The 24,587-nt window shown below is 37.6% G+C and overlaps 1 protein-coding gene across 5 annotated transcripts in view; it reads right to left on the bottom strand.

Moving 5' to 3' along the window:
- CFHR5 (complement factor H related 5) overlaps positions 1 to 24,587 on the bottom strand; it is a 58,698-nt gene that overhangs the window by 8,646 nt on the left and 25,465 nt on the right. For 2 of the 5 annotated variants that reach the window (XM_044377684.2, XM_057314868.1), the window contains exons 9-10: positions 23,012 to 23,194; positions 21,510 to 21,698 (exon numbers count right to left, since the gene is read on the bottom strand). In XM_044377684.2, coding sequence (XP_044233619.1) covers positions 21,510 to 21,698; positions 23,012 to 23,194 — 372 coding nt within the window. Of the gene's footprint in view, positions 1 to 5,270; positions 6,992 to 19,187; positions 21,699 to 23,011; positions 23,195 to 24,587 lie in introns of those variants that run through there. The other 3 variants (XM_044377682.3, XM_044377685.3, XM_044377683.2) reach the window with 2 other exon arrangements.

Genomic DNA, 24,587 nt, shown 5'->3' with positions numbered 1-24,587 from the left:
TTCCTTCAGAGGAAAAATGGAAAGCATGGGAAGTATAAAAAGTCTAACCCAAACTGAGAATTGTATTGCCTAATACACGTCTTCTCAAATGTAAATTAAAGACTAATCATCAGACAATAGGCAAGGTTTCAACTGACAAGGATTTTAATTTGTTTTTATATACTTTATTTTTATTTTTTCAGGAACTATTTTAGTCTTTATTTTTTTTTATTTATTTTTTTTATTAATAATGATTTTTTATTATATTATGTTAGTCACCATACAGTACATCCCCGGTTTTCGATGTAAGGCTCGATGATTCATTAGTTGTGTATAACACCCAGTGCACCATGCAATATGTGCCCTCCTTACTACCCATCACCGGTCTATCCCATTCCCCCACCCCCCTCCCCTCTGTAGCCCTCAGTTTGTTTCTCATAGTCCATAGTCTCTCATGTTTCATTCCCCCTTCTGATTACCCCCCCATTCTTTATCCCTTTCTTCCCCTACTGATCATTCTAGTTCTTATGTTCCATAGATGAGAGAAATCATATGATAGTTGTCTTTCTCTGCTTGACTTATTTCACTAAGCATTATCTCCTCCAGTGCCGTCCATGTTGTAGCAAATGTTGAGAACTCATTCTTTCTGATTGCTGAGTAATATTCCATTGTATATATGGACCACAACTTCTTAATCCAGTCATCTGTTGCAGGGCATCTCGGCTCCTTCCACGATTTAGCTCTTGTGGACATTGCTGCTATGAACATTGGGGTGCATATGGCCCTTCTCTTCACTACGTCTGTATCTTTGGGGTAAACACCCAGTAGTGCAATGGCTGGATCATAGGGTAGCTCAATTTTTAACTTTTTAAGGGACCTCCACACGGTTTTCCAGAGTGGCTGTACCAACTTGCATTCCCACCAACAATGTAGGAGGGATCCCCTTTCTCCACATCCTCTCCAACAATTGTTGTTTCTTGCCTTGTCTATTTTTGCCATTCTAACTGGCGTAAGGTGGTATCTCAGTGTGGTTTTGATTTGAATTTCCTTGATGGCTAATGATTTTGAACATTTTTTCATGTGTCTGTTAGCCATTTGTATGTCTTCATTGGAAAAGTGTCTGTTCATATCTTCTGCCCATTTTTTGATTTGTTTATTTGTTTCTCGTGTATTGAGTTTGAGAAGTTCTTTGTAGATCTTGGATACCAGTCCTTTATCTGTAGTGTCATTTGCAAATATATTCTCCCATTCCGTGGGCTGCCTCTTAGTTTTTCTGACTGTTTCCTTGGATGTGCAGAAACTTTTAATCTTGATGAAGTCCCATAAATTCATTTTATCTTTTGTTTCTCTTGCCTTTGGGGATGTGTCATGAAAAAGGTTGCTTTGGCTGATGTCGTAGAGGTTGCTGCCTATGTTCTCCTCTAGAATTTTGATGGATTCCTGTCTCACATCGAGGTCTTTCATCCATTTGGAGTTTATTTTTGTGTATGGTGTGAGATAGTGGTCAAGTTTCATTCTTTTGCATGTAGCTGTCCAATTTTCCCAGCACCATTTATTGAAGAGACTGTCTTTTTCCCACCGGATGTTTTTTCCTGCTTTATCAAATATTAGTTGCCCAAAGAGCTGAGGGTCCATTTCTGGGCTCTCTATTCTGTTCCATTGGTCTATGTGTCTGTTTTTGTGCCAGTACCATGCTGTCTTTGTGATCACAGCTTTGTAGTACAGCTCGAAATCCGGCATTGTGATGCCCCCAGCTTTGTTTTTCCTTTTCAACAGTTCCTTGGAGATTCGGGGTCTTTTCTGGTTCCATACAAATTTAAGGACTATTTGTTCCAGTTCTTTGAAAAACGTTCTCGGTATTTTGATCGGGATAGCATTGAAAGTGTAGATTGCTCTGGGTAGCATGGACATTTTAACTATGTTAATTCTTCCGATCCATGAGCATGGAATATCTTTCCATCTTTTTATGTCTTCCTCAATGTCTTTTAAGAGTGATTTATAGTTTCTAGAATAAAGGTCCTTTACGTCTCTGGTTAAGTTAATTCCAAGGTAACGTATGGTTTTTGGTGCTATTGTAAATGGGATGGATTCCCTGATTTCTCTTTCTTCGTTCTCGTTATTCGTGTACAGAAATGCAACTGATTTCTGAGCATTGATTTTGTATCCCGCCACGTTACTGAATTGCTCTATAACTTCTAATAGTTTGGGAGGGGCTTCTTTTGGGTTTTCCATATAGAGTATCATGTCGTCTGCGAAGAGAGACATTTTGATTTCTTCTTTGCCGATTTGAATACCTTTGATCCCTTTTTGTTGTCTGATTGCTGTTGCAAGGACTTCTAGTACTATGTTGAATAATAGTGGCGAGAGTGGGCATCCTTGTCGTGTTCCTGATCTTAAGGGAAAGGCTTCCAGCTTTTCCCCATTGAGAATAATATTTGCAGTAGGCTTTTCATAGATGGCTTTTATGAGATTGAGAAATGTACCTTCTATTCCTACACTCTGAAGGGTTTTAATCAGGAAAGGATGCTGTATTTTGTCAAATGCTTTTTCGGCATCGATTGAGAGGATCATATGGTTCTTGAGTCTTTTCTTGTTGATATGATGTATCACGCTGATTGATTTGCGAATATTGAACCACGCTTGCATCCCAGGTATGAATCCCACTTGATCGTGGTGGATAATCCTTTTAATGAACTGTTGGATTCTATTAGCAAGTATCTTGTTGAGGATTTTGGCGTCCATATTCATTAGGGAAATCGGTCTGTAATTCTCCTTTTTGAGGGGGTCTTTGCCTGGTTTGGGGATCAAGGTAATATTGGCCTCATAGAATGAGTTTGGTAGCTTTCCTTCTGTTTCTATTTTTTGAAATAGCTTTAGGAGAATAGGTATTATTTCTTCTTTGAATGTTCGGTAGAATTCCCCAGGAAAACCGTCCGGGCCTGGAGTTTTGTTATTTGGAAGGTTGTTTATCACTGACTCAATTTCTTCATAATTAATTGGCCTGTTTAAGAAATCAATTTCTTCCTTTTTCAATCTTGGTAGTTTATAGGTTTCCAGGAAGGATTCCATCTCTTCCAGATTGCTTAGTTTATTGGCATATAGCTGTTGATAAAAATTTCTAATAATCCTTCCAATTTCAATGGTGTTCATCGTGACCTCTCCTTTTTCATTCATAATTTTAATAATCTGGGTCCTTTCTCTTTTCTTTTGGATAAGTCTTGCCAGTGGTCTGTCAATTTTATTGATTCTCTCCAAGAACCAGCTTCTAGTCCTGTTGATCTGCTCTACTGTACTTCTGGTTTCTGCTTGATTGATTTCAGCTTTAATTTTGGTCAACTGCTTCCTCGTGCATGGATTAGGCCTGTCCCTCTGTTGCTGTTCCAGCTTCTTGAGGTGAGAATATAAAAACTGCATTTTAGATTTTTCTATTCTTTTGAGTGAGGCTTGGATGGCTATGCATTTCCCCCTTAGGACTGCCTTTGCAGTATCCCATAGGTTTTGGACTGTTGTATTTTCATTCTCATTGGTCTCCATAAATTGTTTAATTTGATTTTTGATTTCCTGGTTTATCGAGTCATTCCTGAGCAGGATGGTTCTTAGTCTCCAAGTGTTTGAGTTTCTTCCAAATTTTTCCTTGTGGTTGAGTTCCAATTTCAGAGCGTTGTGGTCTGAGAATATGCAGGGGATAATTTCAATCTTTTGGTATCGGCTGAGACCTGTTTTGTGTCCCAGAACATGGTCTATTCTTGAAAATGTTCCATGGGCATTAGAATAGAATGAGTATTCTTTGGTTCTGGGGTGTAGTGTTCTATATATATCTAAGAGGTCCAACTCGTCGAGTATGGCATTCAAAGCCTTTGATTCTTTGCTTAGTTTTTGCCAGGGTGTTCTATTTCTGAGAGTGGAGTGTTGAGGTCCCCTACTATTAATGTATTTTTATGTATATGTCTCTTTATTCTGGTTAAGAGTTGGCTTGTGTATCTTTCTGCTCCCCTGTTGGGGGCATATATATTTATAATTGTCATATCCACTCGTTGAATACTTCCCTTAAGAATAATATAGTGCCCTTCTGCATCTCTAACTATAGTCTGTAGTTTAAAATCCAATTTATCTGATATGAGAATTGCTACCCCAGCTTTCTTTTGAGGTCCATTTGCGTGAAAGATGGTACTCCATCCCCTTACTCTCAGTCTGAATGCATCTTTGGGTTCGAAATGAGTCTCTTGTAGACAGCAAATGGATGGGTCATTTCTTTTTATCCAATCTGCAACCCTGTGGCGTTTGAAACCAGAATTTAAACCATTAATGTTCAGGCTGAGTACTGAGAGATATGCTTTTAATTCTGCCATGTTGTCAGTAAAGTCTTTGTTTGTATTGGCTGTGACTTTCTGTTTTGTATCACTCTTGGGGCCTTTTTACTTTTATAGAACCCCCCGTAATACCTCCTGTAGGGCTGGTTTCGTGGTTACGAAATTGGCTAGTGACTGTCGATTCTGAAATGTCTTTATTTCTCCATCAATTCTGAATGACAGCCTTGCTGGATAAAGGATCCTTGGCTGCATGTTTTTCTCTGAAAGAGCTTTAAAAATGCTCCCCCAACCCTTTCTCTCATTCCAGGTCTGTGTAGACAGGTCTGATGTAATTCTGATGCCTTTGCCTTGGTACGTGAGAAATTTCTTTGCCCTGGCCGCTTTCAATACTGTTTCCTTGGATCTCATATTTGCGAGTTGCACTATGACGTGACGTGGTGTAGGTCTGTCATGGTTGAGCTTGGGAGGGGTCCTCTCTGCCTCTTGGACACGAATTTTTGTTTCCCTTGCTAGATTAGGGAAGTTTTCAGCTACAATTTGTTCAAATATCTCTTCTAGACCTCTGTTTTTCTCCACCCCCTCGGGGATGCCGATGATTCTAACATTGGATCGTTTCGTTGAGTCAGTAATCTCCCGTAGCCAACATTCGTGGGCGTGGATTTTTTTAAGACCATCTTCTATTTTTATTTTTTCCTCTATTAACCCATCCTCCAATTCACTAACCCTTTCCTCCGCTTCCGTGACCGTGACCCGCTTCAGAGCCTCTAGTTTTGCCTGCATTTGGCTCATAGAATTTTTAATTTCTGTCAAATTCGCTCTCATTTCCGCCCTTAGGGATTGTATATTCTCAGTAATATTTTCCTGAATACTTTTTTCAAGTCTACTCATTATCTTGACCATTGTTACTCTGAATTCCATTTCTGATAATTTGGTTACATCCATATCTGTTACTTCTGTGGCAGAGGCCACTGACTCACTGTCTTTTCTTTGCTGGGGGGGGCTTCTCCTTCTTGTCATTCTGATGAAGAGAGGTTGCGGGGTTTCCAGAGCCCAAAATTATTGACTGGGTCCCAGGCCGTGCCCCTTGTTTTATAGGGATCTTAGAGATGTGGGCTTCTTCTTTAAAGATTTTATTTATTTACTTATCTGAGAGAGGGAGACAGACAGTCAGCAAGAACGAAACAGAAGCAGGGGAGTGGGAGAGGAAGAAGCAGGCTCCCAGCGGAGGAGCCCGATGAGGGACTCCTTTCCGGAACACCGGGATCACGCCCTAAGCCAGAGACAGGCGCTCAATGACTGCGCCACCCAGGCGCCCGGGTTGTGGGCTTCTTGATTTTTCAGCCTGCCTTCTGTGTTCTGGGGGAGGGGCCTGCCGCGCCGATACTCAGGCAACCCTGTTTGGGTAGAGTCTCCGTGTCCCCTGCGAGGGGGGATGGGGGTGGGCACTCTCTGAGCCGGTATTTCCAGGCTTTTGTTCTCTGGCGGCTTTCCCTGGCGGCCGGCTATGCCTCTTCTGAGGGTCAGAGCAGCAGAGGCTGCATTGTCGCAGAACAGAGGGATTGCGGCCCGTTCTCCACTGATGTTCTGGCCACTTTAACTCTGTTACTGTTGGTGCTGCTCAACCCTGCGGCGACCCGGGATGTGCGCACCAACTCGGCGACCCTGCCCTCACTTCCAGGGCCGGCGCGTCTCTGTCCTTTGTGTTTCTAATGCCGCCAGCCACCGGCCGCCCCGCGCGCTCCCGGGTCTCCCGGTCTCAGTCTATGCCCGGTGAGCACACCTCGATTCCGGAGTTTCGTGAGAAGCCTGGTGGCGCGTGCACCCGGTTCAGGGTCTCAGTCTGCTGTTTCGCGGGTGCCGACCGCGAGTCCGCCCGCTCCCCCGTGCAGGTGGCCCGCCAGCCGCCCCGCGCGCGCTCCGGGAGTTCCCGGTCTCAGTCTGGATCCCGTGAGCACACCGGGATTCCGGTGTTCCGGGAGATGCCTGGTGGCGCGCGCGTTCACGGCTCACCGGTCTCAGTCCGCTCTCTCGCGGGTGCCCTCTGTGAGTCCTCCCGCTCCCCCGTGCAGGTGGCTGCCGCTTCCCAGCGCCCAAACGCGGCGGCTCCCTCCCCCTTCCGTTTATCTTCCGATATCCGTGCACGGTTTACAGCTCCCCTCTTCGTACCTCAATACTCAGCGCTGGAGATGTTCATTTGTAGAGATCCAGATGCATCATCCTGCGTCTCAGGCTGATTCCGTGGTTATTTAGGCTGGTCTGGTACCTATCCAGCTCGACTCAGGGGACCGGCTGAAAAAGGGGTCCCCTACTCCTCCGCCATCTTAACTCCTCTCCTGGAACTATTTTAGTCTTTAAATGAGCATTGAATTGTACTTTATATACTTCAGTCTTTAAATGCACATTACAACGCCCGCAGAAGGGAACCTATGGTACTGCAGCAGCAGGTAGGAAACCTCTGGTCATGATTTGGTCCTAGTTCCATTGTTACTCTTGAAGGCCAGGAGCCCTGTGAGCACCGAGAAGACCCAGGCAGTCCGCAGACCCCCCCTTGCTGTGATGTGGCTGTGACTGGCTGCTCGGCACTTGCCCATCTCAGGTTCCTCAGTGCTGGGGTGCGTCCAGGCCTCAGTGCTACAGGTGTCCCTTGGAGGACCCAGGAGCACTCCCCAGAGGACCAGCACAGATGTGACAAGTCTTCCTTCCTTCTTGCCCCAACATGCAACATCAAAAGAGAAAGAAAGAAAGAAAGAAAGAAAGAAAGAAAGAAAGAAAGAAAGAAAGAAAGAAAGAAAGAAAGAAAAAATAAAATCTTACTTTGTTTTACTTGCCATTTATTGTAAGAAAACTTTAAATCATCTTTAAGGAAACATTCTAAAGCAAGGTTGGAAAATGTCTGATCTTTCTATAGAAAGTTGGGTACAGTGCAACTGCTGGAAACCCACTACCACTTTGTGGCCTGTGGAACCCAAAACATAAGGATATATTTGATGTTCTCAGCAAGAGAAAAAAAGTATGGTCCAAATTAAATTTTTCAAAGATTAAAGAATTCAGTTTATATAAAATGTATTTAGCATCAAGTCAACTTTTCTATGACCAGATATTTTTTAAACTACAATTTTGAAGTACTGTGTTATTTTTGTCACATATAAGAGCAGCTCTTCGACATTGTAAAACAGTTCAAACAATACAAATGTAAATAGGATAAAGAATGAAAATTCCCTTTATTCCTCCCAAAACTCCAGATCTACTTCCTCGGTCCAGAAATCTGACTGTAAAGAATTTCTCTGTGTCTTCCAGATGCTACTATACACACTTGAAAATGTATTTCTATAGATATGTACATGTTTTTGTTTTTATATATATTAGTGGCATATATATTACATATCATACATTATATATATTGTTCTAAGACTTTCACTTGGTATATGATATCCGCATCTCAAGACACATGGACTGATCTCATTCTTTATAAGATGTCAATAGTATTCCAAAAGCTGGAGGTAACGTAAAATATTTAATTACTCTCTGATTGATGGACTTTTCAATTGTTTTATTTTCCTCACTTCCTTTCTACCTTCCTTCTGGTTTTTTTTCTTCCTTCCTCCCTTCTTTCCTTCCTTCATAGTTATAGGTGGAAATCAAATAACATAAAAATGAAATGAAATAGAATTCTAAATATATGTAAAACAATAAATATAAACACCAAGAAAGATCTTAACATTCAATAAAATTAGGTGATGGAGGAGAGGGAAGGAAGAAGAAAGGAAGAAGTTGTAAGCTAATTTTCTTGTTTCTCATCATAGGGACAAATAGACATTGCCTGAAGCTTGTGGGAGTAAATTTTATAAAGCAGGAACGTCAGACAGGTAATAAGGCAAGCGAGTAATTTTTTTAGTCTAAAGTACTTCATGTGAACAAAATGTAAATAAAGGACATGGAAGAGTCTAACAAGTAGTCAGTAAAGTATATCTTATAAATGTATGTTAATTTTCTACCCAAATAACAGTGCACATGAAGCAGTCATGAAAACCAACCTTTTATATTAAGCCATTAAAAAATCTAATTAAATTTCAAATAGATTAATATAAGCAAAATTCTCTGGTTATATGCAATACATTTACAACTTAAGCAAATAAAAAAGGCTATTCTCCCAAAAATGTACCAACTTTCTATCAGACAAGTTGGGTTGAAATGGAAATATAAACTAAAATTGCAGTATTTCTAGAAAACGTAATGAAGACATTAAATATCAGACTTTATGGGCTATAGATAAAACAGTGCTCAGAGAAAATATTAGCTTAAAAATATATACCAATTAATGTTCTTAAAAATGGATTAAACAACCAAATCTAAAAGTTGGAGAAAGAACAGTAAGTAAAACAAAAAAAAAAGGAAGAAATTAACCCAAATAAATAGAAACGTTAATAAAATAGGAAACATACAAACAGTAAGTAAATAAAAATTGACTTTAAAAAAATAGCAAAATAGAAAAATGAATAAAGATACAGTAAAGAACAAATATAAATAACAAGAAATGATATGGAGTAATGACTCCTCAACTCACTACAAATTGGCTTCCGGCTCCATTATTCAGTTTATTCTAATCTGGAAAATTCAGGGAACATATATGCATCTCAGCCTTAATTTCTTTTTTTTTTTAAGATTTTATTTATTTATTCGACAGAGATAGAGACAGCCAGCGAGAGAGGGAACACAAGCAGGGGGAGTGGGAGAGGAAGAAGCAGGCTCATAGCGGAGGAGCCTGGTGTGGGGCTCGATCCCAGAGCGCTGGGATCACGCCCTGAGCCGGAGGCAGACGCTTAACCACTGTGCCACCCAGGCGCCCCTCAGCCTTAATTTTTTAATTGAAGTATTGTTGACACACACTATTACATTAGTTTCAGGTGTACAACATAGTGATTCAAGAAATCTATACGTTTATGCTGTGTTCATCACAAGCCTAGCTACCATCGGTCACGATAAAATGCTATTACATTACCATTGCTTATATTACCTACGCTATAACTTTTATCCCTGTGATTTATTCATTCCATGACTGGAAGCCTATACCTCCCACTCCCCTTATCCTAATTTGCCCATGCCCCAACCATCCTCCCCTCTGTATTTGTTCTCTGTATTTGAGAGTCTGTTTCTGCTTTTTGTTTCTTTGCTTTTTAGATTCCACATATAAGTGAAATCATATGACATTTGTCATTCTCTGACTTATTTCACTTAACATAATATCCTCTAGGCCCTAGAACTATATAACACAGGTATATATATACCGTATCTTCTTTATCCATTCATCTATCAATGGACATTTAGGTTGCTTCCATATCTTGGGTATTGAAAATAAAGCTGCAATAAACATAGTGATGTATATGTCTTTTTGAAAAGATTTTATTTATTTATTTGAGAGAGAAAGAGAGCAGGAGCAGGGGGGAAGGGCAGAGGGCGGGGAAGAAGTAGAATCCCTGCTGAGGAGGGAGCCCAATGTGGGACTCAATCCCAGGACCTGAGATCATGACCTGAGGTGAAGGCAGACACCCAACTGACTGAGCCACCCAGGCACCCCTATATGTATCTTTCCAAATTAGTTTTTTGTTTGTTTGCTTGCTTGGGCAAATATCCAGTATTGGAATTATTGGATAATATGGTATTTCTATTTTTAATGTTTTGAGAAATCTCCATGCTGGTTTGCACAGTGGCACTATTGAGTATGATGTTTGCTGTGGGTCTTTCATCTATAGCCTTTATTATTTTGAGATAACTTCATCTAAACCCACTTTGTTGAGTGTTTTTATCATAAACAGATGTTGAATTTGTCAAATGCTTTTTCTGCATCTATTGAGATAATGTGATTTTTACCCTTTGTTTTATTGATATGGTGTTTCATGTTGATTTGCCAATATTTAACCATCCTTGCATTCCCAGAATAAATCCCACCTGATTGTGGTGAATATCTTTTTAGTGTATTGTTCAATATGATTTACTAATAATTTGCTGAGGACTTTTGTATCTATGCTTATGAGGGATATTGGCCTGTAATTTTCTCTTTTTGTAGTGCCTTTGGCTTTGGTATAAGGGTGTTGCTGGCCTCATAAAATGTGGTTGGAAACGTCTTCCTTTTTTATTTTTGGAATACTGTGAGTGGAAAAGGTATTTTACCAACTCTTCTTTTTGTTTGATAGAATTCACCTATGAATCTATCTGGTTCTGGGCTTTTGTTTGTTGGGAGGGTTGTTTTTGTTTTTGTTTTTTGATTACTGATTCAATTTTATTACTAATAATTGGTCTATTGAGATTCTTTATTTCTTCCTGATTCACTTTTGGAAGATTGTATATTTCTAGGAATTTATCCATTTCTTCTAGGTTGTCCAATTTGCTGGCATATAATTATCCATAGTTGTCTCTTAAAATCATTTGTATTTCTTTTGTATTTATTTTTTCTTTTGTTTCCGATATTATTCATTTTTGTCCTCTCTTTTGTTCTTGCTGTGTATGGCTAAAGGTTTATCGATTTTGTTTATCTTCTCAAAGAACCAATTCCCAGTTTCATTGATCTTTCCTATTGTTTTTTTAATAATATTTATTTTGTTATATCAGTCACCATACAGTACATCCCCAGTTCTTGATGCGATCTTTCCTATTGTTTTGTTTGTTTGTTTGTTTGATTTTAGTTTCTATTTCATTTGTTTCTACTCTGATCTTTGTTATTTCCTTCCTTCTGCTAACCTTGGGCTTTGTTTGTTGTTCTTTTTCTAGTTCCTTTGGGTATAAGTTTAGATTGTTGAGTAGATTTTTCTTGTTTCTTGAGATAGGCCTGTAGTGCTAAAGATTGCCCTTTTAGAACTGCTTTTGCTGCATCCCAGAGATTTTGGACTGCTGTGTTTTCATTTTCATTGGTCTCCATGTATTTTTTTATTTCCTCTTTGGTTTCTTCACTGACTTATTGACTGTTTAGTAGCATCTTCTTTAGCCTATACATGTTTGTGTTTTTTCCAGTTGTTTACCTTGGGATTAATTTCTCGTTTTATCAGTATGGTGTACCACATTGATTTGCCAAAATTTAACCATCCTTGCATCCCCAGAATAAATCCCACCTGATTGTGGTGAATGATCTTTCAAATGCATTGTTCAATGTGGTTTAATAATATTTTGTTGAGTATGATACTGTTGTGGTCAGAGAAGATGCCTGATATGATTTTCATCTTCTTAAATGTATTTCAAGTGAGAAGAACCAACAGAAGTAATAGGACCTGCAAGTTTTGGGACACCTGAGAAGAGCTACTGGTTTGCAAAAGTGGCTTACATTTTCCTTCTCAAGCCAAATGACTGAAGATTGGTTACCAGAAAAAAAACCCTGAGAAGGGAAAGAGTATAGCTGAAAATTCTTGTTAGATGCATACATACTTCTCTTTTTTTTAAGATTATCACAAACACTTTATTTAATGCATTTCCTTCCACATCTTTTTCTTTTTTTATAATAATTTTTTATTATGTTATGTTAGTCACCATACAGTACATCCTTAGTTTTTGATGTAGTGTTCCATGATTCATTGTTTGCATATAACACCCAGTGCTCCATGCAATATGTGCCCTCCTTAATACCCATCGCCTCATATCCCATACTTCTTTTTTAAAAAATTTTTGTTTAAAATTAAGAATTTAGTTAACATATAGTGTATTATTAGTTTCAGAGGTAGAATTTAGTGATTAATCAGTTGCATATTAACACCCAGTGCTCATTACATCAAGTGCTTTCCTTAAAATATCCACCACCCAACTACCCCATTTCTCCCCGCCTCCTCCAGCAACCCTCAGTTTGTTTCCAAGAGTTCAGCATCACTTATAGTTTGCCTCCCTCTCTGTTTTTATTTTATTTTATTTTTCCTTCCCTTCCCCTGTGTTCATCTGCTTTGTTTCTTAAATTCCACATATGAGTGGAATCATATGGTATTCTTCTTTCTCTGACTGACTTATTTCACTTAGCATAATACCCTCTAATTCCATCCATGTCATTGCAATTGGCAAGATTTCCTTCTTTTTGATGGCTGAGTTATACTCCACTGTGTGTGTGTGTGTGTGTGTGTGTGTGTGTGTGTGTGTGTATCTCACATCTTCTTTTATCCATTCATTTGCCAATGGACATCTGGGCTCTTTTCAGATTTTGACTATTGTAGACATTGCTGCTATAAACATTGGGGTGCATGTGTCCCTTTGATTCACTATGTCTGTATCCCTTGGATAAATACCTAGTAGCACAATTGCTGGGTCCTAGGGTAATTCTATTTTTTGACTTTTTGAGGAACCTCCATACTGTTTTCCAGAGTGGCTGCACCAGTTTGTATTCCCACCAATAGTGTAAGAGGGTTCCCCTTTCCCCCACAACCTCACCAACATCTGTTGTTCTCCTGAGTTGTTAATTTTAGCCATTCTGTCAGGTGTGCAGTGGCATCTCATTGTGGTTTTGATTTGTATTTTCTTGATGCCAAGTGATGTTCAGCATTTTTTCATGTGTCTCTTTGCCATTTGTATGTCTTCTTTGGTGAAATATCTGTTCATGTCTTCTGCCCATTTCTTAACTGGATTTTTTATTTTTGGGGAGTTGCATTTGGTAAGTTCTTTATCATTTTGGATACTCGCCCTTTATCTGATATGTCCTTGTGAATATTTTCTCCTATTCTGTAGGTTCCCTTGTAGTTTTGTTGATTGTTTCCTTTGCTGTGCAAAAGCTTTTTATCCTGATGAAGTCCCAATAGTTCATTTTTGCTTTTGTTTCCTTGTCTCCGGAGATGTGTCTAGAAAGGAGTTGCTGCAGTCAGGGTCAAATAGGTTGCTGCCTGTAGTCTCCTCCAGGATTTTGATGGATTCCTGTCTCACATTTAGATCTTTTATCCATTTGAGTTCATTTTTGTGCATGGTGTAAGAAAGTGGTCCAGTTTCATTCTTCTGCAAGTGGCTGTCCAATTTTCCCAACACCATTTGTTGAAGAGACTGTCTTTTTTTCCCATTAGATATTCTTTCCTGTTTTGTCAAGGATTAGTTGACCATAGAGTTGAGTGTCCATTTCTGGGTTCTTTATTCTGTTCCATTGATCTATGTGTCTGTTTTTGTGCCAGTACCGTACTGTCTTGATGATTGCAGCTCTGTAATACAGCTCAAGTCTGGAATAGTGATGCCTTGAGCTTTGATTTTCTTTTTCAATATGACTTTAGCTATTTGGGGTCTTTTCTGGTTCCATACAAATTTTAGAATGATTTGTTCCAGCTCTGTGAAAAATGCTGGTGGCATTTTGATAGGGGTTGTATTGAATGTATAGATTGCTTTGGGTAGCATAGACATGTTAACAACATGTGTTCTTCCAATCCATGAGCATGGAATGTTTTTCTATTTCTTTGTGTCTTCCACAGTTTCTTTCATAACTGTCCTATAGTTTTCAGAGTACAGATCTTTTACCTTTTTGATTAGGTTTATTCCTAGGTATCTTATGATTTTGGTATAATTATAAATGGGATAGATTCCTTGATTTCTCTTTCTGCTGCTTCGTTGTTAGTGTATAGAAATGTGACAGACTTCTGAATGATGATTTTAATCCTGCAACTTTGCTGAATTCCTGTATGAGTTCTAGCAATTCTTTGGTGAAGTCTTTCGGGTTTTCTACATAGAGTATCATGTCATCTGTGAAGAGTGAAAGTTTGACTTCTCCTTTGCTGATTTGGATGCTTTTATTTCTTTCTGTTTTCTGATTGCTGAAGCTAGGACTTCCAGTACTATGTTGAACAACTGCAGTGACAGTGAATATCCCTGTCATGTTTCTGACCTTAGGGAAAAAGCTCTCTGTTTTTCCCCTTTGAGGATGATATTTGCTGTAGGTCTTTTGTATATGGCTTTTATGATGGAAGGTATGTTCACTTTATCCCCACATTGTGGAAGGTTTTTATTGAGAAAGGATGGTGTATTTTGTCAAATGCCTTTTCTGCTTCTATTGAGAGGGTCTTATTGTTATTATTCTTTTATTAATGTGGTATGTCACATTAATTGATGCATGGATGTTGAACCACCCCTGCAGCCCAGGAATAAATCCCCCTTGGTCATGGTGAATAATTCTTTTAAGGTACTGTTGGATTCTATTAGCTAGTATCTTGGTGAGAATTTTTTCATCCATGTTCATCAGGGATATTGGTCTGTAGTTTTCCTTTTTAGTGGGCTCTTTGTCTGGTTTTGGGATCAAGGTAATGCTGGCATCATAGAATGAGTCTGGAAGTTTTCCTTCTATTCCTATTTTTTGGAAGAGTTTCAGAAGAATAGATATTAATTCTTTGAGTGTTTGGTAGAATTCCACTCAGAAGCCATCTGGCCCTGGACTCTTGTTTGTTGGGAGATTTTTGATTAGTGATTTCATTTCTTTGCTGGTTATGGGTCTTTTCAGGTTTTCTATTTCTTCCTGCTTCAGTTTTTGTAGTTTATATGTTTCTAGGAATTTATTCATTTCTTCCAGATTGCCTAATTTGTTGGCATATATTTGCTCATAATATTCTCTTATAATTGTTTGTCTTTCTTCGATGTTGGTTGTGATCTTTCCTCTTTCATTCCTGATTTCATTTATTTGGGTCCTTTCTCTTTTCTTTTTGATAAGTCTGGCCAGGGGTTTATCAATGTTGTTAATTCTTTCAAAGAACCAGCTCCTAGTTTCATTGATCTGTTCTACTGTTTTTTTTTCTTGTGGTTGACTTCAATTTTCATAGCCTTGTGGTCTGAAAATACTCATGGTATGATCTCAGTCTTTTTGTACCAGTTGAGTCCTGATTTGTGACCCAGTATGTGATCTATTCTGGAGAATGTTCCATGTGCACTTGAAAAGATTGTGTATTCTGCTGCTTTAGGATGAAATGTTCTGAATATATGTGTTAAGTCCATCTGGTCCAGTGTGCCTTCTTTACTTATTGATCTTCTGCTTAGATGATCTGTCCATTACTATGAGTGAGTGTTAAAGTCCCCTACTGTTATTGTATTATTATCAATGAATTTCCTTAAGTTGGTTATTAATTGATTTATATATTTGGCTGCTCCCAAGTTAGGAGTGTAAATAGTTACGATTGTTAGACCTTCCTGTTGGATAAACCCCTTTATTATGATATAGAGTCCTTGTTTTTTTCTTGTTACAGTCTTTGGTTTTAAATCTAGTTTGTCTGATAAAAGGATGGCTACTCCAGCTTTCTTTTGATGTCCATTAGCATGATAAATGGTTCTCGACCTCCTCACTTTCAATCTGGAGGTGACTTTGAGTCTAAAATATATCTCTTGTAAGCAGCATATCAATGGGTCTTTTTTTTTAATCCGTTCTGATACCCTATGTATTTTGATTGGAGCATTTAGTCCTTTTATATTCAGAGTAATTATTGAAAGATATGGATTTAGTGCCATTGTGTTACCTGAAGAATCGCTGTTCCTGTAGATTATTTCTGTTCCTTTCTGGTCTTTGCTACTTTTGGTTTCTCTTTCCACTCAAAAGAGGAAAGAAAAAGAAAAACAACAACAACAAAAAAAACAATAATAACAACAACAACAACAAAAGCTAGATTCTGGATGTATTTTGGTCTGCTTGTTAAAAGAAACTAGATCCCAAAATAAGAAAGAAAGATATATATATTACATATATATAGTATACATGCTATTATTATGTATTAATATATTTATGTAAGTATGTATGTGATATTATTTATATTATATATGTAATATATTTTATGTATTATAATTACATAAAATTATACATATTTTATATATTATATATTATACATGATATCATTTATTATATTTTACATATAATTATAAATATTATATAAGGTATATATTATGTATTAATATGTGTGTGTTATGTATATAATATTATGTATATTATATAGGTAATATATATTATATTGTAATTATATATAATCATATATTATATATAAATAAAATACAATGAAAGGAAACAAAAAAGAAAAAAATATAAGATATTTATAAAATAAAATTTAAAAAGAATAAAAAAAGAATTGAAAAAAAAGAAAATAACTGAAAAAATAATACTAAAAGACTAAAGAATAAAAATACAAAGAATGCTATATACTGTTTTCCCTAAGAGCTGAAGATTTAGAGCCCTCCATGATAAGTAAACTTGCTGTGAACGAGTTCTTTGTGCTGGTCTTCTAGGGGAGGGGCCTGTTGCGGTGATTCTCAGGTGGACTTGCCTAGTGGACATGAGCCTCCAGGGTGCAGGGAGGCAGGGCTCGGTGCAAGCATCTCTGAAATCCACTAGGTGGTGCTGTTTTGCTTCCTGAAAGCTTTCAGCACTGATGGTGGGATGAATAAGGCTGTGCCCCTCTCTCTAGCTCCACCGCTGAAAATTGGCATCCACCACTCTTCATTGAGCCTTTGCAGAAAAGCAATCACTCGTCTCCCCGGTTTCCGTCAGTGCTCTGTGTTCACACAGCCTGTGGCCCAGCGTTTTTATCTCGCACATGCAACTGAGTTTCAAAACTCCAGATTTTAAGGACTCCTGCAGCTCCTCCCAGGGAGGTCTTGCCACCCTTCTGCGTTTTGCCGGACCCCTCCCAGGAAAGTGGCGGCATGACCATCCAGTGGTTTGCAGCTTATGGCCACACAGAGCAGAAAGCGGGCGCCTGCAGTCACTCTTCTCAGCTGGCTCCGATGTCTGGGAACTCTGGTGCGCTCAGGCACCACCTGATCTTCTAGGGATCCCAGGGATCCTCAGACCACCCTGTCACACCTGGGATTACACCCCACTCGGCCATCTTGGCACTTAAGCCAGGCACGTCCCCCACTGTAGCTGGCTTCTGAAAGTTCCGATTTTGCACTCTGCTGCTGATACTACTTGGGGGTAGCCTCTGTAGGCAGGCTCCCTCCCCTCTGCCTCTCCTCGCACTAGATTCAAGTCTCCGCACCTCCCACCTTCCGAACAGTGGTCGTTTTCTACTTGTGGAATTGCAGTATTTGTGTTCTCAGATCTCGGATTGATTCCTTGGGTGTTCAGAATGATTTGATAAATATCTAGCTGTATTCCAGGAATGAGACAAACTTAGGGTCCCCCAACTCCTTGGCCATCCTAACTCCCGATGGACACGTATTTCTGACAGTGCAGGTCTCCTGGCCATGACTTGCTCTAGTTAATTATTTTATTTTTCTTATTTCTGAAAATGTGCTTATTTGGCTTTTTTTTCTTGAAGGATTTTTTTTCACTAGACATAATATTTTGAGTTCAGAATGTTTTATTTTAGTACTTAAAAACTCTTTTCCATTATCGTCCAGCCTCCATATCCGCTGATAAGAAGTCAGCCTTCCTTGGAATTATTGTCCCACTCTAAGCAATGCATCATTTTTTTTATGGCTGTTTTCAAGAGTCTCATTATCTTTAGTTTCTGGTAGTTTGTATATATTTTCTTTGTATTTATCTTGCATAGACTTTATTAATTTTCTAGATCCTGTATAGTTATGTCAGTCATCAAATTTGAGGAATTGATGGTCTTGCTTCTTCAAATACTTTTTCTTCCGTATTCTCTCTTTCTCCTTTCCTTCTCAGACTCCATGTACATATTTCCCTTTTCTATTGTCCAACCATTCCCACAAACTCATCTTATAATTTTTTATTTAAATTGGATTATTTCCATTGTTTATTTCCATTATTTCCATTTATTTTTATGCTTTCTGTCTTTTGTCAATTCCATCTGTTTTGAGTCTCCCCAGTGAAGATTTTTTTTCAGATATTGAACTGTAAGTTCTAGAATTTCTTTTTCTTTTATGGTTTCTATTTTTCTATTAATGTCATATTTTTATTCATTGAGAGCATTTATTTTTATGTCCTTTAAAATAGCTATAAAGCTTGTTCAAAATACTTGTCTATTCCAGGGGCGCCTGGGTGGCTCAGTCTTTAAGCCTTCAGGGTCCTGGGATAAAGCCCCGCATCAGCAGGAAGCCTGCTTCTTCCTCTCCCACTCCTCCTGCTTGTGTTCCCTCTCTCGCTGCCTCTCTCTCTGTCAAATAAATAAAATCTTTAAAAAAACAAAACAAAAAAATACTTGTCTATTCCAATATCTGGATCATCTCACACTCCATATCAGTTGATTGTATTTCTCTTGAGTGGGTCTGGATCACGTTCTTCTAGTTATTTGTATATCACATAATTTACTCACCTGACAACTATCTGTAAGAAATGCTTTCTGGAATTTCCAATCCTACTCCTTTTTTTTTTTTTTTTTTTTTTTTTTTTTTTTTAACTTTCTTTACGTCTTGGAGGAGAGTAGTAAGCTCCGGATAGCAGAGCTTCTGAAATACTGCTGTTTAAGCAACTTGTTTAGAAATAGGTGCCACAAAATAGTTTGAGAATGAAAGAAATTCTCAGAAATTGGGCAAGAATACCCAAGTTTAAAGTCCTATTACAGGGCATCTGGGTGGCTCAGTCAATTAAGCATCTGGCTCTTGATTTTGACTCAGGTCATGATCTCAGGGTCCTGAGATTGAGCCCTATGCCAGGCGCCCCACTCATCGGGGCATCTGCCTGAGATTCTCTCTTTCCCTCTTCCTCTGAGCCTCCCCCTGCTCGTGCTCTCCCTTTCTCTCGCTCTCTCAAATAAGTAATTAAATAAAATCTTTAAATAAAATACTATTTCCTATTGTTTCTAAATAAAACATCTGTCTATGTATTTTATCATTCTAAAACTTTTAAGTTAACAGTTCCCTTTCAAGATTTCCCCCTCAGAATTGAGGAGGAGAAATGAAACTTCTACCTGCCTTCCTCCTATCAGCTGTTTTAATAGATAGCCAGCGTGAGTCACAAGTTTTTACTTTTTTGTTCAACCCCATCAATCTTTGAGTCAGTATAAATTCATTATAAATTCTGATACTGTCTTAATTTTTCATTTTATTTTTTAATTCCCAGTGTTTGTCATGATCTTAACATGTTGGCCACCATTTTTTTTGAATCACTTTATTGAGATCTAATTCACGTATCATACAATTCACTCATTTAAAATGTATTGTACATTCAGTGTTTTCTGGTATAATCACAGAGTTGTATAATCTTCACCACAGTCAATTTTAGAACATTTATCACTGTTAGCTATCAGCCCCTGCCTCCCTACCCCAGCCCTAAGCAACCACTGATTTACCTTCTGTCCCTGTATTTGTCTGTTCTGGACATATCTTACAAACAGAGTCACATAATATGTCATCTTTTTTGACTGGCTTTTCTCACCTAACATAAAGTTTCCAAGGTTCATCCATGTTGTGACATACAATAGTGTTTTATTCCTTGGTTATAAATAAGTAATATCATATAAGATATATGTTTTGTGTATATTGATAAGCATCTGGGTTGTTTCTACTCTTGGTTATTATGAATAATTCTGCTATGAACATTCATGGACAATGCTTGTGTGAACATATGTTTTTATTTCTTTTGATATCTATCTAGGAGTAGATTACTGAGTCTATGATAACTCTATGGTTAGCCTTTCGAACAACTTCCAGATTGTTTTCCAAATTGGGTGTACCTCTTTACGTTTCCATCAGCAGTGTAAATGGGTTCCAATTTGTCCATATTCTTAGAACTACTTGTTACTATCTGACTGATTATAGCCATTCTAGTGGGCGGGAAGCAGTATCTCATGGTGATTTTGATTTGCATTTGCTTAATGATTCATGATGTTAAGTATCTTTTCATGTGCTTATTGGCCATTCATACATATGTTTTGGAGAAATGTCTAGTTAGATCTTTTGCTCATTTTTAAATTGGGCTGTCTTTCTATTTTGAGTTGTAAGAGTTCTTTAATTCTAGAGTTCTTTAATTCTAGAGTTCTTTCTATTTTGAGTTGTAAGAGTTCTTTAATTCTAGTCCCGTATCACATATATAATTTGCTACTCTTTTCTTCTATTATATCTGCGGTGCTTTCATTTTCTTATCAGTGTTGTTTGCGCATAAAGGTTTATAATCTTGATGAAGTCCAATTTGTCTATTTTTTCTTGCTTATGTTTTGAAGTCATATCGAAGAATCTATTGCTTTAACCATAGTCATGAAGATTTTAAACCTTAATTTTTACCTGTATTTGTTGTCAGCATATTCATAGATATTTAAAAAAAAAAAAAGAAAAGAAAACCTGCTGACCCAAAAATATTTTAACTATGAAATGCTACCTAAAATACAGGACCATGCAAAGCATATTTCTGAAACTTCCTGTTGGGTATTTTCCTGAACTATGGTACATCAAAAAATAATGGGCTTTTTGCCTGAAATCAGTTTCATGACCTACAGGGTCTTTACACTCTCATCTTCTACTTTCTTGGTTTCTAATCACAGTTCTTGATAACTCTCATTTAACTGTAATAGTAATATAATTCAAAATGAAAAATTATAAAATACAGGAAATATAAAAATTTGCAAGTATTCTAATTTCTTTAACCTGTTAACCTCAAACCATATAGAATTATTACAGCCATACTTTGTATTTCCTCTCAATCTTCTTAAGTATTTATACATATCTAGATAATCCTATAAATGCAATATTGTAACCTCATCATTTTCACTTCTAACTGTAGTTACCTTTGTGTATGTTCATATCACCTCTTGACTATACGAGAAGTTCTGTAGTAGGATTTATAAATGTTTTAGTCTTCTACTCATTTGTGGAAGATGGTGCATTTGTGCCTTTAAGTATTATTTAGTATTTGATGAATAATTTGGCTCCCGTTAGAGGACTTATTAATACTTACTAATGCTTGCTAAAAGCATAAGAGGTCATAGTTTTTGTATTTTTTGATGTGATAGGAAGATCAATATCACCATAACAACTTTATTTCAGAGGAAGTAAAGTTGACTCCGAAAGCCTTGAAGTTATCTTATACATTTTAGACAATTGGAAGAGGTTAGATGGAATCAAGTACTGAACCAAGGCCCATGCTCACTTTCTGTGGGTACCATTTGTACAGGAGACCCAGTGCGAAGATTTGCCCAGGTATAATGAAGTCCACCTAATAAGGGAAGCACTGCTCTCGGCTTATAAATTTGTGAACCTCTGAAAGTCCAAGTTCAAAATAAAACTGAGATAAACAACACTGAAAGAATAAAGAAAGTAAGTATAGAATTGACTACATAATGCATACTTATAACATACATGTAGGATTACTTTTAAAATTATATTCAGCAAAATTATGCTGGTTTCACTCACACGTGGGGTATTCCAATTTCCCTTCCCGGCAGAGTATCCGAAATGACTGCGCTGATGTCCTTGCTTTATATGGCGGTTTACACTCAAATTCAACAAAATCCCCCGTTTTCACATAAAGTTTTTTGATGTCTTTCCATCTTAACTGTATGTTATTTTTGTTCATGTTGCCTTCAGAAATTATACAAGGATCTGAAAGAAGAAATAATAAAAATAAATTATTAATAATATGACTTTTCCTTTCCAAGACTAGTGAAATTTTATTTAAGAATATTTTGGAATTAAATAAAATTATGAAAAAATATTAAAAGCTAATATTTATTGAGTTTCCCAGGTACGGTTCTTGGTACTTTGTATGCATTTTCTCTAAAAACCACACATCATTTCCCTGGGCTACATAGGAGGAGATGGGGGCTCAGAGAAATTGAGTAATTTTTCCAAGGTCACACAATTTAGTGAGTATTTTAAGCCAGAATATGGACCCTGGCAGTTTGACTTCAGAGCCTATGCTTTTAATCACTATACATTATATACCTAAAAACCACATGCCAAATAGGATTAAATTAAAATGTTCTATTAGGGTCCATGTTATTCACCCTCCTTTCCCAACTCAGGATTCTCTTTTACATGGTTTCCAAAATGTGCACAGTGTGAGCACATGAATGTATTAACATCTTACCAAATATTATAGTAAAAATAAGTTTACTTCCATTTATCAGATAAATAGTACAGAAAGTGGGCTGAAGAAGACAACAGTATATATATAAAAACCTAACCATCTCTTTAAGTATTCTCTTGGCATATTCTTGAAGGTAACTATCAACAAGACCAAAAATTCTACTAGCTACTGTATTGCTTGTTTAGAACTCCTTTTCTACAAACTAATTATTGATGGTTCATAACTTTCGTGAAACATCGATTTCTGTAAAGAAGCAGTGTTACTTTCCCCCATGATCAGAGTCCACTCATTCTTCTTTAAATTCAGCATTCGGAGAGGTAACATTCCCCCTAGTAAACAGCACACCCTGGCACTACTAAGCAACAGCCCATAATCTCTGATATAGGAATTGTTCAGAGTTGCTGAAATTAGCCCAAGATTAAATTTGAGGAGCCATCCTACGCAGTGGCAACCACAAGGAACTTCTTTTAGTACTTTTAGATTTGTCCAAGCCCAGGAGATTGTAAGATATATTACCAAGTATTTTCTTGATGACATATGATAGACTAGTCCATGTACTGTTAAGGAGAGGTTGACCTTTTTTCTCCCCAACTTTTCTGTAGACATGAGAGGCCACCAGAGCATCAGGCTTACATACATGAAATTTGGAACCAGATTGCTGTGTCTGAATCCTAACTCCACCAAATACTCACCAAGTGACTTGATCAATGTCAGACAGGTTTTCAGCTGAATTCAGTTTAAGTAAAAGTCATCCTATGAAATTAGTCCATGAAAATTTTACTATGAATTTCAAATCTCAGACTCCAGGAGAACATGAAGAACTCACCTATGCATTTTGGTGGTTCTGACCACTGTCCATTTCTGCATATTACATCTATGGGGCCCCGAAGCTCATAGAAAGACTGGCAACGGTATTGGACTGTAGATCCCGGAGGATATACTGATAATGGGAATGAACTGATATCTCCATTGCTAATAGGTGGAGGGGGACCACAATATTGCGTAGACTCTGGAAAATAAATACCATTTACGTGTTGAGAGAAAGCCAACATGTAGTGTGAGTGAAGTAGTATAAATAAATCTCCTTATATTATACCTTCAATGTCTTATATGATGTCTGAGAGCTCAAGTAACTCATTTTATGATTTCTATACTGCAACCTGATAACCAAAAAATATTATAGTGCTTCCTTTTACACTAAAGTAAAATACACTTAAGTATCAAGTATATATGTATTATAAGAGCATGCAAGTATAAGTATTAAGAATAGTTTTTATTTAAAGCTTGATGCACAGGTAAGTAAATCTTATCTGGCCTACTGCCCACCATCTTCATAAAAATTTTTATTTAAAGAGGAAAGGTAAAAATAAATAACTCCCTTTCCATTTCTATTCTCTGGGACTACTGTTATTTTATGCAAATAGCATGTGTCTATCAGGACATAATCATAAACTCTTAGTTTTACTGAAATGAATCATTGACATACTACTTTCTATTTATTTTTCTGATTCCAAATAATAGCATAGCATCTTTCCTGTCAATAAATGTTTCAACTTCATGTTAAGAATGGCTGGGATAGGACATCTGGGTGGCTCAGTTGGTTAAGTGTCTGCCTTTGGCTCAGGTCATGATGCCAGAGTCCAGGGATCAAGTCCCACATCAGGACTTGCTTTTCCTTCTGCCCCTCACCCTGCTCTCATGCTCTCTCTCAATCTCTCTCTCTTTCAAATAAATAAATAAAATCTTTAAAACGAAGAATGAAAAAAGAATGGCTGGGATACAGGGGTTCCTGGGTGGGCTCAGTTGGTTAAGCAACCGACTCGAGATTTTTGCTCAGATCATGATCTCAGGGTCATGAGATGAACCCCACATTGGGCTCCATGCTCAGTGAGGAATCTGCTGGAGATTCTCCTTCCCTCTCCCTCTGCCCCTTCCTCCACTCTCTCTCTCTCTCAAATAAATAAATAAATGTAAAAAAAAAAAAAAAGGAATGTCTGGGATATATTCCACTGTACTGATTTGTCTTCCCATATATCACCAAATATATAGATAAGAAATAGCCAAATAAATACTCTTATCCCAAATAACTTCTTCTACCTCTTGTTTCTTTGAGTTACTATTCCTGCATTTTCTCAGACTAACTCTTTCATGTGGGCACTAGATTCCTTCCCCTTTAAATTCAGCAAAGACTCTACTCCATGAATTGTCCCCTTTTTTCTGTATTATCAATTTCTCCTTACTTGCCAAATCATTCATCAACATACAAACATGCTGAAAATGTCAAAACTTTCCCTTTTTTATACCCCCTATCTAGTTACTGCTTCATTTCCCTATTCCCATTAGAACAAAACTACTTGTTTCCTATCCTCCCTGATCTGACTTTATCACCTCATATTCTCTCT

Source organism: Ursus arctos, unplaced genomic scaffold, assembly GCF_023065955.2.
Source record: "Ursus arctos isolate Adak ecotype North America unplaced genomic scaffold, UrsArc2.0 scaffold_2, whole genome shotgun sequence".
In the NCBI taxonomy this organism is placed as follows: Eukaryota; Metazoa; Chordata; class Mammalia; order Carnivora; family Ursidae; genus Ursus; species Ursus arctos.
Note: the sequence above shows the minus strand (reverse complement) of the source record. Positions and strands in the feature narration are given on the sequence as shown.